The sequence below is a fragment of the Archocentrus centrarchus genome, chromosome 3, assembly GCF_007364275.1.
Source record: "Archocentrus centrarchus isolate MPI-CPG fArcCen1 chromosome 3, fArcCen1, whole genome shotgun sequence".
Classification (NCBI taxonomy): Eukaryota; Metazoa; Chordata; class Actinopteri; order Cichliformes; family Cichlidae; genus Archocentrus; species Archocentrus centrarchus.
The window spans coordinates 1,251,159-1,269,453 of NC_044348.1; the positions used below are offsets into that span (position 1 = coordinate 1,251,159).

An 18,295-nucleotide genomic window follows, 5' to 3' on the forward strand; every position below is an offset into this window, starting at 1 on the left:
TTTTCTAAGAGATTTTGTTTATTTGTTTCTTTGAGGGCAAGTGGCTCCATAGTGTAGGGCAGGGATCCTCAAATCAGGCCTCGAGGTCCGGTGCCTGCAGGTTTTAGATGTGTCCCTGATCACCACACCTGAATCAAATGGCTGAATTACCTCCTCAGTACGCAGTCAAGTTCTCCAGAGTCACGCTAATAACTTCTATATTTGACTCAGGTGTGTTGGATCAGGGACACATCTAAAACCTGCAGGACACCGGACCTCGAGGCCTGGATTTGAGGATCCCTGGTGTAGGGGTTTTCATGTCTGCCCTACAACCCAATGATCCCTGATTTGGGCTCGAGAGGAAACAAAATCCATCAGCTGTTTGTGAGGAAGGACCATTACTGGATGAAAACGTGGGGCACGTTTGCCAAATCTAGTGTGGGTGTGGTGACGGCCTACGGTGGGCCCTCATTATGAGCCCCTCTCTGCTTGGTGTGGTCACCCCACACTATTGACTGCCCTGCTGGGGCCCACAGTGGGCTGCCTGCTGAAACTAATGCTTTTGCTCACTGTCAAAACCATTAGCTCCATTACTCCATGTTCTCTTAAAAATGGACAAGCCAGACATCTGGTTGTAAATAATAGTTGGCTTAACTTGGATTTATGTATTCATTTATGATGTATATTCCAATTTTCAGAGCATGATATGACTTGTTGATTCAACTAAGGGGTCAGAGAGCAGTACCGCAGTGAGTGTCTACAGCTATCTGTACAACATGGCGGAGGCTCCTGTGCAGTAGGAACTCTGCTTCAATTAATTATATGAATGAACAGGGAGTAATTCAGGATTGCAAAACATCAACTGCAGATCCCCGAGTCAATTTTTGCAACATGTCTGATAAAGAAATGATGGAAAGAATTGCTATTTAATAAGTCAAAATGCCATAAAGGTCTGCAAAAATCCTGTTGGAACGCCAAATTTTACGGCATTTTAAACGCCTCCTTCTGAGCGGGTGGGTTTTGAATGTTCTTCTTCTGAACAAGTGGAGACATAACTTTATTAAATACTGTTCTACTCTACTTATATTAAGGCCACTCTATAATAGCCTTGGAATTTTATGATCTTACCAACACTTTTATTTTGACTGATCCCACATGCACATGTAGGTAGCAGAGAAGCAGCTCTGATTCCTCACTGCATGAGTCACATTTTTGACCTCTAGAGGGCACCCACATGTCAACCTAAACAAAAGTGGTGGAATTTAAAAAGGTATGTTTGCTTTTGCCACTTTTTGTTGATTATGAGCTCAGATGGGACACCAGTGTTTTTCTCCAGTGTCTTGCTCCAGCATCTACCTGCCTCTGTGTTCCTATATTAAAAATGCCACCCTGCCTTAGGGACCACAGTCAGTGAGGCTGGGCTCCCACCTGTCATCCACATTTACTCCTAAGCGCCGGCTCTTCCCAAGGCTGTTTGCTGTGCCTCCTTCTGTTGTCCCACCCTTTTCACACATGACTGTACACCATTCCATCCGTCAAATTTCAGCCTTAAGTTTGTGGATGATACCACCTTGGGTGGACTTATTACAGGAGGGGATGAGGGTGTATATAGAGATGAGGTGAAACACCTGTCCATGTGGTGTTTAGCCAATAACCTGCTGGTGAACACCTCAAAAACCAAGGAGATCATTGTAGACTTCCGAAGGACCAGAGTGGACCACATCCCTCTCTACATCGACGGGGGTGTGGTGGAGACAGTGACTTCTTTCAGATTCCTGGGAGTCCACATATCAGAGAAGCTGACCTGGTCCATCAACACCAATGCAGTGATGGCAAAGGCCCAGCAGAGATTACACTCCCTGAGGGTCCTCAGGAAGAACAAACTGGATCAGAGGCTGCTGGTGACCTTCTAGCAATCCACATTTGAGAGTGTGATCACGTACTGCATCTCTGCCCGGTATGCTGGGAGCTCAGCTGCAGACGGACGTGCTCTCCAGAGGATCACAAACACAGCCCAGAAAATTGTCAGCTGCCTTCTGCCCTCTCTGGAGTAGATTGGTGGCTCCAGATGCCCAAGAAGGTCTATTTCAATACTCAACAATCCGTCCCACCCTGCGCATCACCTGTTTGAACATTTGCCTTCTGGCAAATGAGACAGGTCAATGAAAGCATCCAACCTAAAAAAAAGTTTCGACCCTTGGGCCATTAGAACATTAAACAACCATTGAACTGGGCGTTTTCTCTGTCAATGTCTCCATCATGTGCACTAACACCTTGAGAGTGGCAACTCTGTGCAATGATAATGTTTATAACCTACCAAACTGCTGCTACTGTTGCTAATATCCAACACACACATCTATACCCATATCACTCATAGACGTCCACACTCATATTCTTTTTCATATTTATTATTGTGATATTTTTCCGTATCTGTGTAAATATAACTTAAACAGATTACAAAGTGTTTTAGTTATGTTTTATTGTGTTATTCTGTTAAATAGATTTAACTATGTTGCTACACAGTGGGAGAAGCACCTGTAATGTCATTATATATGGTGTATAATGACAATAAAGCCATTCTATTCTATTCTATTCTATTCTATTCTATTCTATTCTATTCTATTCTATTCTATTCTATGTATTAAACATCTGAACTGCAGTGTAAATAAGTAATTTCAAGAACATGAAGTACGTGTTTTATATGTAAATGGTTTATAGATCCGTCATTAGAGTACTCTGGATGTCCTACATGATTTTTAAGGATTACACAAGATGGTGTGACATCACAGCATGTAAGTCCAATAACAAGCACACTTGTAATGACCAAAAATTATAAAGATTATAATACTCTGTGTATCTTGCCATGTCCAGATGACGTCTTTCTGATAACTACAGACACTTTTGTGTGCTATATATGGACAAAAGTATAACACAGTGAACTCTCCAATGTGATGTAGTGGAAGAGTACAAGTACCTGGGCAACCACATACACAACAAACTGAACTGGAAGATCAAAACCAGGCTGTACACAAGAAGAGGATGAGTGGGCTCTTTTCTTCCTAAGGAAGCTGAAATCCTTAAATGTGTGCACCAAAATATTGGAGATTTTCTATCAGTCAGTTGCTCCTGTGGAGCTGCTTTGGAGCTGGTGGCAGAAACACTGGAAAAACTGATCAGGAGAGCTGTCTCTGTGATCAGCTGAACTTCTGAAGCTGTGGTGAAGAGGAAGTCACTGAACAAGCTGTCATAGTCCTGATCACCCTCTGCACCACTTTCTTCTCAAACAGATTGATTCAGGTTTTCTGAAACAAGAAAAGAAAGCGACTGCTAAATGCCAGGAGGCATTTGAGAGAGTGAAAATGGAACAGATTGTCCAGTAAGCTTCTTTTCAAAGAAGTTTAATAAACATCCACTGAACCGCTCTGTTATTGAAAAAGAAGCATTGGCACTGGTGTGGGCTCTGCAGCATTTTTGTGTTTATGTGGGGTCTGGAGTGTTTCCATTGGTTGTGTATATTAACCATGACCCCCTCCCATGTTTAGTCATTGCAAAACCCAAATCAAAGGTTGATGCGATAGGTTTTGGTTCTTCAGCCATACAACTTGGATATTTGTCATATCAAGACTTCAGACAATATCATTGCTGATGCATTATCTCGTGCACCCATAGACTAGCAATATATTGCTGATGGTCCTGTGTTGTTTACCGGTGTTTGTCCGCCTTGTTCTATTAGACGCTGAGACGCTGACTCGCTGCCAGATCGTTCTACCCCACCCATGGTAAACCTGCGTCAAGGAATTACAGTCTTGTGTTCTTGTTATTCACTCTGTTGATCCTGTAGCTCACCATCTCCATTCAAATGCATCACCTTCCCTCAGGGCGGCAATTCCAGCCACCACCACTTCGGAACCATCTACTCGGCCACCTGCTCCCCTGCCTTCATCTGCTTCCACCTGCCTGCCCCTCGGACCACCTCGGCCCCGACTCACTCCGCCAGCCACATCCCTGCCCAGACTGTAAAACCTGAGTACAGAATTCCCCGTCCTCGCCAGAAAATTTTCACTCTCACCAGTTTTCCCTGTTTACATTTATTTTTGGAATAAAGACTCTGTTTTCTGTGAACTGTTGCCTCTGCGTCTGGGTCCGTTTTCCACCAGCCACCATGACAATACCAGTAGACATAACATGGGGATATTGTGGCCAACATTAAGACGAAAATAGTTTTTTTATTTCTGACATTGTAATAACACATGTACTACACATTTCCCTGTATGGTGTTTCCTTTTTATTAACCCACATGGATTAATGAGAGTTATCTATGAACAGCCCACAGTGGGTTACCCACAGAATTCTTCCTTGAGGGCCCAAAAGGCAAAACTGCTATGGACCCCACATGGGCTTCTGTACGGGTTTACCCACAGAAAAGTCCCATAGGAGCCCCAAAGGGCAAAACTGCTGTCAGCTGTGTGGGGGCACACCCAATTAAGGCCCTTGTGGGATAACTGTGGGTTTGCCCTACTCACAAAACCCCAAAGTTGACCCACAGCAACCCACTGTGTGCCCACATGGGCATGTTCGCTGGTGTTGACTGTAATGTTTGGTCTTCTCTAAAGTCACAGTATAAAATGTGGAACACGCAAAAGAATGGAGAGACAGATTTCAGTCTTTATGGACTTTTTGCTGTACATGCCTCCATCATTACACGCGTGTTGTTAACTGTATTCTACATTATTTATTTAGATTTAGATCTATATATAGCCAAATTATCTCTTTAGTTTTTATATTTTTTTATATCTTTAGTGTATTTTAGTTTGTTTTGGTTTTATTTATTTAAATGAATCGGTTGCAGCTGTAACAGCAGAAATTTCTCTCTGGGATCAATAAAGTATTTCTGATTCTGATTCTGGTTTGTACGGCTGTCATATGGTTGGTATTCAAAAATATTTACTGTGATCGGCTCATGGAATCCTATCTGCTGTTAAAGTGCTTTTTTGAGATCAGAAGCTGAATTAAAATTGGTTTAGCTCCATATTTTCAATAGTACAACAGCTGGACTACCTGGACCCCCAAAGAGAAATATTAAGTTGTCCCAAAAACTGCAATAAGGTGTGATAAGTGTACCCATAAATGTGGGCATGAAAGGATGTCTGTTGTTTTTATTGCATCACAGAGCGCAGGACATATTCCACAAATTACTGACTACACTAAAAAGAAATAAAATGTTTCGGTCTAAACATTTTCACACTGAAAACTATTAAAACACTCATGTAATTCAAATATTACAGCTATTCTAATAACTCAAAATCTGCATGACACATCTGTAAACATGACAAGCAGCTGGCTTCATAAAAACACAACACTTCATTAACTGTTAAAATCTAGTAATAAAATCCCACACACTTCACTCAGTTTTAATGCAGATGTCCTTAGCCTGTTTGAATAATATCCTCTACACACCAGCTAATATGTTAGTATCGGTGTTTTATAGTGTTTCATCATTTTTATCTACTGTTTCAGTTACATAAGTAACATGGTTCACAGTGAATTAGAAGCAGTGAAAAGTATTAACTCATACAAAGCAGATATGCTGATGATAATGATAAAAAAGTAAACAGAAGAGACCCCTATGATAACTGAATTAGCTCCTGTTACAGATAATTATTCAAATTATAACATAGTTTATATCTAGCACCTAAAGAAACAAAACCCTGTTAGCATATGAACATAAACAGAGGTGGGAGATGGGAGCTGGAAGGCACGCAAGCAGTGATCCCCAGGATACCGATGATGGCAGTGATGTCATCAGGTTACATCCAGTAACACAGAAAGTTTCTTCTCTCTGCGCAATCTCTGATCTCCATACTGCCTGTGCCATTCTTGGATAAGGTTCCACAGTGCTGTACCATCGGGGGGCAGAGGGGCAGGTCAGAGTACATCATATCTGCTCCATTCACCCACAGCCATTCACCAGCCAGGAAACGCAGACCTGTCCACACCTAGGGGGCAATTTAATACAAGGTTAGACTCAATTTGTTACACACACAAAAATAAATAATCTTTCAATGACTAGCTCCTAAAATTTGTATAACACAAAACAAAAACACAAACACAATAAGCAATCACAGAAAAAAAATATCCCACTGTGGTTAAAGTTACTGGTACTGGTATATTCAAGAGAGTAAATTTCCTTCAATCAGGAAAACAGAAAAGTTGTGCATTGCGTGTTATGAAAAGACATTTAGCCCATGAGGCAGTTTTTGCAATCAGAATCATGATCTGAATGCAACATGAACTCTTGAAATTCTATATAGGCTCCGCTTGTTAGTGTTTTTCTTTTATCTGTTTATTTATTTTTATTAATTTCTATTCTTATTTATTCATATGCATCTGCAATATGATTTGCCAGGAAAAAACAGACAGGAAAAAACAGAGCAAGAAAGAAACAAAACACCAACCAGCACCTGTTAATCAATAAATAAATACAAATACACACAAAGCACAGAGCACCTGAAAGAAAAAAATATGATACAAAGCGGGGCCGGCGGTAGCATAGGACAAGGGTGGGCTCAGCCCACCCAAATCTGATTCTTGCCCACCCAATCAAAATCTCCCATACCGCCTGCGGGCAGCGAATGGTACTCCCATACTCCCTACAATAGTTTTTATTTTCCACACTTTGACTTTCTCACACGCTTTCGACACGCGTTCGTGGTTCGAGACCAGCTAGTTTGCGGGGCCGGAATTGAACCCGTTTTTCGGCCAAGCACCGAGTGTTTCGGCGGTGGAAAACCCGCCTCATGGTTCAAATTACGGCACGGGCTCCGGAACCCTGTTGGTGGGAAAGAGGCCTGATTCAGGGCTGCACCCCCTCGTTTCGTGCTTTTCCTTAATCTGGGTCACACTCTAATTTCCATGTTGATATTTTTACGTCTTTTTACCATGAGCATGTATCGCGTCTATCAGTAAATCTAGCACTGGGGTATCCCCAACAGCTCCCGTCCCGCTGCTGCCCGTGCTGAAATATCTCCCCCTGAGCGGGTTACCTGCTCCGTCTCCTCCTCTGTCCGATCAGCAGACAATCTGCTGACTAGTTTCTCTGCATGTAATAACACAAGCACCCCTGATGCTAGTCCTACTTTAGCCACATTACCAGACCCAAAGCAGGTCCTTCCTCTGGCCGTTTCAGTGCCAGGTCCTACCGTTGCAGACCTGAATAGCACTGTGCCCACACCAGGGTTATTATAGTTAACGAAAACGAACGAAATAACGAAAACTGAAATTGAAATTGAAAAAACATTGTCGTTAACTGAAATAAATAAAGGCTACAATTGAAAGGAAAAAACGATAACTAACTAAAACTGTATTGTGAGTTTAAAAAACTAACTAAAACTAACTGAAATTATTGTGGATTGATCATTTTTCCGCTCTCCGAGTTTAAGCTGGGAGCGCCGTCGGGCAGCTGTGTGCATGCGTGTGCACGAGAAAGCGGCAGAATCGCTCTGAACCGACCGGGTTCAGAGCGGGTCCACGCTGCCGCAACGCTGTGATGAACCTGTTCAGTCCTTGTGCGTTTCCATCTACTTTATCAGTGAGAGAATAACAATCAGGAATAATAATTAAAGCATCAGTATAAGGACTCACAACTGTCAGCAAATTCCTGGAGGGAGACTGCTGTCGGAATGGACGTGAGGAAATGAAGGAAGTGGAAAAACAGGGACAAATATGTTTGCAGCCAAAAAACTGAACACAAAGAGCGAGGACCAAAAAAAGTCCCAGCTGGGACCTCAGCACACGACCACAAGGTAATTAACACACACAACACACACAGCTACACAAGCATAAATGCGGACATGAGGTCAGACACTTCTGTAGGTTGTGTACAGAGGCCGCAAAGACCCTGCAAGTCTAATCAGCGAGCATCTAACCAAGCTAACAGAAGCAGCTTCGGGTGGTGGAGAACATCAGGATGCAGCTGGATTTGACCTTTGACTCCTTCAAAGAATTTGTTTTATCAAACACCACATGTAGGTGTTGTTAATCTACTGCACTGACACTGGAGTTTATTGTAGAAGTTATTGAGTTTGGGAGTTCATATTTTTCTTTGTTTCTCCCTGTTGATGTTCATGTGAGTCCTAATTATTACACATTTAGCATGTAGTGCTGCTGTCTTGTGAACTGTTGGTTGTTGAATATATTTCTTTATGGTATCTTTTGTTGAGTTTTTATTACACAATAGTCACTTTTGTGCATTGAATCTTGCACCTGACAAAGTACAGTATGAAAATACTAAAACTAATACTGAAACTAACGAAACGAAACTAAAACTAAGCATTAAACCTAAAATAAAAACTAATAAAAAACAAGCAAAACCACTCTGAAAACTAATTAAAACTAAATGAATTAGAGAAAAAAAGTAAAAACTAACTAAAACTAAACAATAATGTAAAAATCCAAAACTATTATAACCCTGGCCCACACAGCCAGTACTAGCTAACCATCGTGCCTTCGCCAATACATTCCGCTCATTCAACCCGGCGTGGTACCGCACTAGACCTCGGCTGGAATACTCTGTGGCTCAGGACACATGTTTCTGCTTCCCGAATGAATTTGTCACAAAGTTGCCCAAAAAAAACCAGAAGAATGATTCTGTAGTTTTTCACATTTTGCATTTTTTGCAGTTGCTGTTCTCTTTCTGTTGTACTGTTGTATAATAAAAAAAGAATTAAAAAAAATGTATATTCCAGCCACAGAAGGTCACAAATCTGTGTACTTTTTGTGATGTCCGAAACCCAGATAAATGGAGAGGGTATATGTATATCTTTGTGCCTACTAGGGCTGTATTCAATTCCCAAAAAACAAACAAATATAGCCTAATATTTTGTGTCATAGTATATATATATACTTGCCCACCTACATTTTCAGTCTGCTAACCCAACTACAGTGGGCTAGAACCGGGCCTGATACAAAGATATACAAACAATCTGGTTGTGTTGGTGTGTGCGTGCGTTCATGCATGCGTGTGTGTGAGAGAGAGAGAGAGAGAGAGAGAGAGAGAGAGAGAGAGATAGAGCGTGTGAATGTCTGTGTCTTTGTCATGAAAATATTTAGTAATGAGGGGTAGAAGCTGCAACAATGCTCCCTGGGAGCCAGAGAGAAACAGAGAAAGACCCAAGGAACTCAGGCCCTCTGGAACCCCCCAGGAGCTCTAAAGACCTGAGGCCACACATCCAGATGGCACCCCAGAAGAGGAAGGAGAGAGACGGCGCCCTCACGGCCAAAGGGCCAGAGCCCCGGAGGGCCAGAGTAAGTAAGTAAGTAAGTAAAAATTTTATTTGCATAGCACATTTGAGTGGCAAGGCAGTTCAAGGTGCTTTACATCATAAGATACATCAAACAAATGTGCAGTAAAATCATTAAAAGCATTAAAAACATCAATCAATCAATGACACAATAAATCATCAAAACATCAGAATCATCACACAAAATCATTAAACCATCACGCAGATGCACATGATAATCATTGGGAGATGGTCAATGTGTAGTAAGATATTTTGTTTAGAGCAGCTTCCACCCGGGTTTGTTTGCGGACTGCTAATCAAAGGCAGCTCTAAACAGGTGGGTTTTCAGCCACGATTTAAAGGAATTTAGTGTTTCTGGCTGTTCTTAAGTTTGCTCCAGATTAAAGGGGCATAAAAACTAAAAGCTGCTTCTCCATGTTTGGTTCTGGTTCTGGGGATACAAAGTAGACTGGAACCAGAAGACCTGAGTGTTCTGGAGGGTTGATTTGATGATAGTAAGTCTTTAACACTAGAACTCCCAAGGTGGTTATTTTGACCATTTTCAAAATTTGCACTGCAATATCTTTTTTGCTATTAACCCCATGTAACTGTAGGATCCTTACTTTTCCTAAATTTGTGTATATTTTATTCTAACATTGTAATTTTTAAAAAATTACAAGACACAAGAGGGTTATGAGTGTTTCTACCTAGAACTCCCATAGGTGGTCATTTTGACCACAATACATTATTTACATAAAATCATGATAAATAAACATGATATGTATAAATATAATTTGTAATCAATAAAAGATCAAAGAGTACATGGATCTGTAATGTTGCCAATCAACTAAAGATGGTCGTGGCCAGGGTCATAGGTGTCATATTGACTATATGCATATAGACTTGGTGAAATTGGATGCTTTTTGATCCCTGATACCACCTGCTGTTGACAGGCAAAGTGTCATTCTTGGTGTTCTCAAGAACTTGAAAACAGGTGACTGGACCTTATTTAAACCCTAGTGGGGGCTGTACCCTTTGGAGGCTCATGTGGTGATGAATACCATCCATCCATCCATTCGCTCATCCTGTTCAGGGTCGCGGGGGGGCTGGAGCCTATCCCAGCTGTCATAGGGCAAGAGGCAGGGTACACCCTGAACAGGTCGCCAGCCTGTTGCAGGGCCAACACAGTGAGACAAACAACCATTCACGCTCTCAGTCACACCTGTGGGCAATTTAGAGTAGCCAATCAACCTAACCCCAGTAAGTGCATGTCTTTGGAATGTGGGAGGAAACCGGAGTACCCGGAGGAAACCCACGCAAGCACGGGGAGAACATGCAAACTCCACACAGAGAGAGGGACAGGCCTGGGCCAAGGTGGAATCGAACCCAGACCTTTCAGATATTATTCTAACTGTGAGGCAGGAGTGCTAACCACTGCGCCACCGTGCTGCCCGTGATGAATACCAATGTGTGAAAATAAATGTGGATCATTACCATAAAGGGTTTCCTGTGAAACCACTGTGGCACCTGTGAGACCTGGTCACTTCAGGTGGCCTCAATAGGTAACTTGAACTAAGGCGTGAGTGGGGTTTGAGGCACCTGGAAGGGATCTCTAGATTGTATTGTAGGAAGCTGACAGCTGGTGGCATAAGCTGCCACCTCTGTTCAATGATGGTCGTTCACAGTGGACATAGATGGCCTCTTTCACTCCTCTTTCAAACCATCTTTGTTCTCAGTCCAAAATATGAACAGTGGCATCCTCAAAAGACATGTGGTTATCCCAACTGGGCCTTCATCAAATCAGTGAAGACGAACAGGAAAGAAAGTCGGACGCCTAGGAAGAAAGAGCAAACCTGCAACATTATCTCTAATGTAACAGGTTTATCAGTGAAATGCAGGAGAATTTTCTCCAAGCATGACATCCCAGCCACAGTCTAGGACAGAAAATGGTCCCAAGGACAAAACTCCCAAACACAACTCCATCCTAATGTGCTGTACACTGCTGCAAAGAGTGCTCAGACCTCTACATTGGAAAAATTGATCAGCCACTTCACAGAGGCCTAACATGGAAGGACCACCTCAGCATGACAAGACTCAGCTGTACTTCTGCACCTAAAGGATGAAGGACACTCTTCCAGCTGTTGACATTTTGGACTGGTAAGGTGGGATCATTTGAAAGAGGAGTAAAGGAAGCTATCAATGTCAGCTGTAAATGACCATCCCTGAGATTGTGGCTTGAAACATCAGCTGTCAGCTACCTACAGTGTAGTCTTGAGATCCCTCCCCAGGTACCTTAACCCCGACTCACACCTTTTTTTTAGGGGGTGTGTCACACAGCGGTTCCACCCAAAAACCCTGGTGGTAATGACCCACACTTTATTTTACACCTTAGCTTGTGTGCTACAGCACATGAATAACAGTGGGTCAATGACCACCTCCAAAGGGGACAACTCCATTAAGGTTTAAATACCTGGGGTTCTCTAACTTTTGGTAGAAAAGCCTGAAGAAGCTTCTTGGATAAGAGGAGAACCAACTTCAAAAAAATTTAAAGAAGTCCACTCAACTTTTTTGAGCTGTTGAGAAAACCATGACCTGGATGACTGAGAATCTACACACACATATGTTCCGGTTACTGATGTTCCTTGCCACAACCATCTTTAGTTAATTGGTAACATTACAGATCCATTTATTCTTTGATGATTTTATTGATTATAAATTATATCTGTACATATGATATTGATTTATTATAAATGTAAGCAAATAATGTATGGTGGTCAAAATGACCACCTATGGCTCTAATTCTGGGAGTGCTAGTGTTAATGTATTGTGGTGCTAAATCATTCAGCAATTTATAAACTAATACAAGTATTTTAAAGTCTATTCTCTGGGCTACAGGTAGCCAGTGTAAGGACTTTAAAACCGGGGTGATATGCTCTAGAGGAAACAAGCAGCCCACCCTGCCAGAGGCCAGCCACCCCCAGGCCACAACCCCCCAAGGGAGTAGACGAAAAGCCACACCAAAATATCCAGCCATGCACCCTGGAGCTAACTGGTGACCACAAACTGGGGTGAGGCAGCAACGACCAGCGTGGAGCAGTAGGGAGGTATATCCCCACCCTCCATGTCCCCCGTGTCCCACAGGGGTCTAGGCTCAGAAAGCCCCAGACCCAGGGATATTTACACACACAAACACATACTGCAACGCACACAGACCACAACCACCCCCCGCCCCCGACACACACACACACACACACACACACACACACACACACACACACACACACACACACACACACACACACACACACACAAACAAATACAAATATATAGGCTACTCACGCACTCACTCACACATGCCAATATGCCAATCATATATGGACATACAAAGACACACCTATCCTCATCAATCCCTCCTATGCCCAGAGCTGACCCAGCCCTATAAACTACTAGTCAGCACTCGCCCCCGGCAGGGTTTAGAAAACCAGGCTGTGTTTCTAACTCCACCACACTACACTTAAAAAGTGTGCAATTCAGAACATCCTCAGCAATTAGCCAGTTATGGAAAGTACAGAGCAGTGTTTGTGAAAGGCGGCTTGGCTGTCAGCATATTCTACTTTAACAAACATCCCAGACAAAAAAAGAAAAATCTTAAATAAACATTTCTTAGATGTATTGGTGATTATGAACCCACCTCCTCAGTGTTAGACTCCATCACCCTCCTCCTTATATAGTCGTAGTCTTCAGGCTGCACGCTTACCAATTCATAACGGAGCTCAGGCTGGGTGGGTGAACTGAGGGCTCGGCAGTATTCCAGAGCATCCTCCCAGGTCTTATTCTCATTTACCAGGATCAGGTTGTCCAGGGAGCAGATGAAGGGGAACCGATTGGAGCAGTTGTGGGTAGCCATTTGTTTATTGTCAGAGGAGATGGTGACACAGTCATCGTTGCGCTTGGGCTTATCTGATGCCCAGTTTGTGTAGTCTGACACGCCTGCACTCCATTTCCATGTATCCCCTGCAGAGTAGGTGTTGACATTTACAAACTCTTACTACTAAATTCTTTGCTTCCTGTTGTCATTGTGATTGCAGACTAGTCAATGTTAGACTACTTATGTTGACTTAACTGAGTAAAATTTGCTACTTAGCTAAAATCAGCTGCAGTGGTTTAAGAATGAGTAACATTTCCTGATTGTGTTAGTGTTTACCTTCTCTGTGCAGTCCAATCCAGACTGGAAAATCCTGCAGAGCAACATGATTGTTTAGATCATCTTGATTATTGTAATTTGCCAAATGTTTTTCCTTGCAGAACTCCTTGGCTTCGTACCAGGTCTTTGATTTAGTTTGAAAATCAGACTTGTCACAGATGAAAAAGTAAAAACTTTCACAATCAGCACCACCAACCCTGAAATATGGACAGAGAGAGAATAATTTCATGACTAAATCCCATTTGTCCTCATTAGAAAAATATTCTAAAGCTTTTACAGCTCCTTATATTAATCATGACTTCAGCAGTGTTTCATGAAAGTTAAGCAGATTCACTATGGATTAGAAATCTCTGATTACCAGCATGGTAATACAGAGAGCTCAATGTTTTACGACATAGGAAAACACATCCAAAATTATATTGAGACACTGAAGTTTCACAACACATATAAACATAAGGTAAACACAATGCTGGTAATGCACTACAAACTACCAAAGTCATGGTACTGAAAAAACATGGACATGTTATTAATATCACACTATGTGAATATGTGATATTATAATGTAGATTATTCACAGACAGAGGTTAATGTACATTATTCACTATGTGATTAATTATTATTATTATCCTTTCTTGTGGAACCCCTAAAAGCATGGTTTAAAATTAAGTTAATACATATTATTTGTTTAATGTTTTAATCTTCAAAAGTCTGGCCTCGATCCATTTGGTTACATAAAAAAGAGAAAAGAAAAAAAGAAAAGCAGGTCATTAAAAACACATTAAAATTAGTGACAAATGGGTATTGATTTATCAGATTTGATTGCCTTTGATCTTAAAATATGAGGAGAAAAAAAACCCCTGCCAGCTTTTAAAAGATTTTGAGTCAACTGTTTTCTGTTCCTGATTGGTGTATGTAACTATATTCAAGGCAGTTTTATTTATATAGTGGCAAATCACAACAGTCGTCTCAAAGCCAAAGGAAAAAAACTCACTATGTCTCAAAAAAATTTTAGTCAACTATTATAAGCTAGAAACAAGAGAAAAATCAGGCAACAGTTTTTTTGTGCAACAGCATCATTTATAATTTGACCTTGAATAGAAAAAAAAATCTGAACTTTAATCAGCTAAACATGAACTGCTAAAAATCTTAAAATGTTCAAGAACACTCTCACAGTACTTTTTGCTGCTGTAATTTACGTAAGGACATTCTCCACTGCTGAAATCAAATTCGCCTCCATTTAACCAGTTCCCGTTATTTTTCTGGTATCTCTGCAGACCGATCCATGCCTGATATTCCATCAAGTTCTCGTGCTCTATATCTGATTGTTTATAGATAGTGGCCAAGTCTCCATCTGAGCTATTGGAAAAACAAACAAACATTTAAACAATTTTAATTGTACTTTCATGGTAATAAAAGTTTGAGTTCTTCTCATTTGTTTCATACATCTACATACATACATTATGTTTGATTGGAAGGAATCAATGTTTAGGTGAGGTTCTCTTTTATTACCAAAAATATTAAACAGCACATAAAGCAACTTAAGTAACCCAGCACTGTTAATGAGAGGCTACAGTCAATATGAGGACATGCTGACAGTAAAGCAGGTAAGATCCCATTCCACTCTAGAGCATGCAGATATATAAGATTCCATTTTAATACATATTTTAATCAATTATGGTAAATACTTATAGCCAAAGAAAAGGAAACCTTACTCCCTGCAGTAGCTCTGGGCCTCTTGCCAGGTGTAATGAATGTTGATGTATGAATAATTTCTTGACACCACCGATCCCAGTCCAGACACAGTCCTGCTGAGGTGCAGGAGAAGGAAGGTTCCAGCCAAGCTGCTCCTCATCAGTGTCATCATCAAATTTCTGTTGTACACAGAAAGCCTCATATTGAAAAATACTGTGCACATGTATAAAGTAAGCAGGTAGATACTAGATTACTTCTTCATTGCTAATAAAATAACACAAAACAATAAAATATAAATGCCAGGAATCAAGATTGATCGGCTAAAATTTTGTCAGCTGCCTTAATCAAATGAAGAGAAGCATACGTTTTGTTGTTTTCAGCTGTGCAGTTACCTGTTCTGATGCATTGCTTTGATGCTTTTCTGTGTTTACAGAGAAAGACCTGGTGCTGGTTGGTGACCCTCCAAACTCCAGGATGTCTTACTCATTTGAGTTTTATGTACAGTATGAGAACAACCATTTGACTAGTTTCCACACTTAAGTCAACAACCTGCTTCCTATCACTGCACCCACACAAATCACCTACACAGATCATTAGACTGATAGCAAATGATTTACATAAAACCATAAAGACAATTTGCCCAACAGTCACTGCATCACTGTGCTGTACGTAGTCACGCAGAGTCACGGCTTAATCAGCCAAAGACCTAAATTTTTTCCATGTTTCACTGATATTAGCAACAGATGATAGAAGTCATCAAACTGGGTGCTATCATAATATGGAAATATAAAAGATAAAATGCAGTGAGGGAACACAACACAATCAAGGCTGATTAGGTAACACACCAATGAGTTGTAACAGGATTTTAATATAGAAGGAAGAATTATCATTACATCTGTCCCCATATTTACAAGGCTTGCATTACAAAGGTTAGAGGAAGCGCCTCATGTAATATTTTTGATAGTGTTTTGTTGTTTTTCCATCTTGAATGAAAAGAGATGCATTAGTTTGCTCTGCTGAAGGTTGATCGTGTAAACAGTACTGTGCAAAAGTCTTGAGCCACCCAACATTTCTTCATATTTTACTAGAAAAATGGGATACAGCTGCAGCAATTTGTTGAAATGTGCAAACATACATAGAAATACTGGATATGAAGCAAAAACAACTTTTTAATTACATTGAAAGTCAATATTTAATCTGACCAACTTTATTCTTCAACACAGCCTGAGCTCTCCGAGGCATCTTTCTTGTGATTTCTTTAAGCAGTCTTCAGGAATAGTTCTTCAAGCTTCTTGAAGCACATTCAGAACTTTTCTTTGGATCTTGGCTGCCTTTTGTTCTGTTTCCTGTCAACAAAAAGCCTAAAGATACAAATTAAAATTGGTTTTTTACTGTGTTGTCTGTTGTGTAAACACTGGTTCATTCCTTGAATTAGGGGCATTTTTATGCTTGAATGATTCATAGGTCAGTGTTAAGTGGCTTAACAAATAAACAAAATAAGAAAAAAAATCCTCTGACAATGGTCAGGCACATCTAAATGCTAATGCAGGTTAGCACTTAGGCTTAAGGTTCCTGCATTCAAATCTGCCAGCCAGCTGATTTGAATGCAGGAACCTTACGCCTAAATGCTAATGCAGGTTAGCATTTAGGAGTAAGGTTCCTGCATTCAAATCTGCCAGCCAGCTGATTTGAATGCAGGAACCTTACGCCTAAATGCTAATGCAGGTTAGCATTTAGGAGTAAGGTTCCTGCATTCAAATCTGCCAGCCAGCTGCGCCCTGGTGCCTCATGGTACTTTAGGTTCCTCCTACAGCCAAACATGCTCATAAATTAGTGATTCTAAAATAACCAGACACTGTAAAAACATCAACTTGATTAATGTTGAATTAGTGCATTTATTGTTCATCTAACTTTGTATAACTGAATTAGTTGAGACAGCAAGTAATACCTCATTCTGGAAATCTTTGTCACGGTCAGGGGCTGTGTGGAGGAAGGGGTGGACCCAAAACCAGGACGTGGGAGACAGAATAAACTAAAAACTGCTTTATTCGCAGGAGACTTAAATAATTCAAAGAACACAAAAACATGAAATCTCCACCAGGGCAGGAATAAAGATGAAGCCTGGGAGAAAGTATAAAAACAAAACCAAACTAGAAAACACACAGCTAGGGGAAAAAAGAAAGATGACAACACAACAAAAAACAGAGAAAAACTAAGGGCTTAAATACACACAAGGAAATCAGGGAGAGTGGAAACAACAGGGAACAACAGGTGATACAAATGAACCTAATGACACAGGGAAGCAAAATTAAACACAAAGCACAGGGAACATGAGACTGTCAAAATAAAACAGGAAGTGACTCAAGGAAACAGACGCAGACCTGACACGAAGCATCGGGAACACAAGACCAGACCAAAGGGAAACTAGAAAAACATACAAATAACTTATAACACCCAACCATAACAAACTAAGGATCTCAACTAAAAGGAACACTCAAAAACAACCTGAAAAATACTAAAACAAAAAGAGCTAAAAAAAGGGAATTCAAAAACACTGGGCCACCGGCCCAGGACCATGACAATCTTTTGTGACAGAGGAAGAATAAACACATAAATTCAAGTTGAGTCAAATATTTCCCTGCTGTGTTTATTGTTTGCCCAACTTGTTTTGACTCTCTTAGTTAAATCAACAAGTCATACCATGCATATGGTGAAAATTAGAATATACATCATGAATAAATGCATAAATTCAAGTTAATCCACCTATTTACCTGCAACCAGATGTCTGGCTTGTCCAAAAGAACAGAGAAAAACTAAGGACTTGTTGTAGCTCCATTACAACATAGAGTAATGGAGCTAATGGTTTTGACAATGGACCAAAGCATTAGTATCAACAGGCAGCCCACTGTGGACACCAGTACCGGGCTTAAATGTACAGCACATCTGGGCAGCCAATAGTGTGGGGTGACCAAACTAAGCAGAGAGGGGCTCATAATGAGGGCCACTGTAGGTCTTCAGCATACCCACAGTATGCCCACACAGAAAAAAACAACAACAAACAAAACAAACAGAACCTCTGTCTGTCATAGAAAATGATCTGACAGTGTTCGCTGATCCTCGCTGTAATGTAAACCAAGCGAAG

At 40.9% G+C, this 18,295-nt stretch overlaps 2 protein-coding genes across 2 annotated transcripts in view; one reads left to right on the forward strand and one right to left on the reverse strand.

Moving 5' to 3' along the window:
- Positions 1-18,295, forward strand: part of LOC115778359 (lymphocyte antigen 75-like) — a 47,100-nt gene that overhangs the window by 4,621 nt on the left and 24,184 nt on the right. The window lies entirely within an intron of this gene.
- LOC115778361 (secretory phospholipase A2 receptor-like) lies at positions 5,596-13,164 on the reverse strand. The gene is made up of 2 exons (XM_030726457.1): positions 12,949-13,164; positions 5,596-5,975 (listed from the first exon to the last, which is right to left on the reverse strand). The coding sequence occupies exons 1-2, from the start codon at positions 13,162-13,164 to the stop codon at positions 5,787-5,789; spliced, it is 405 nt and encodes a 134-aa protein (XP_030582317.1). The 3' UTR covers positions 5,596-5,786.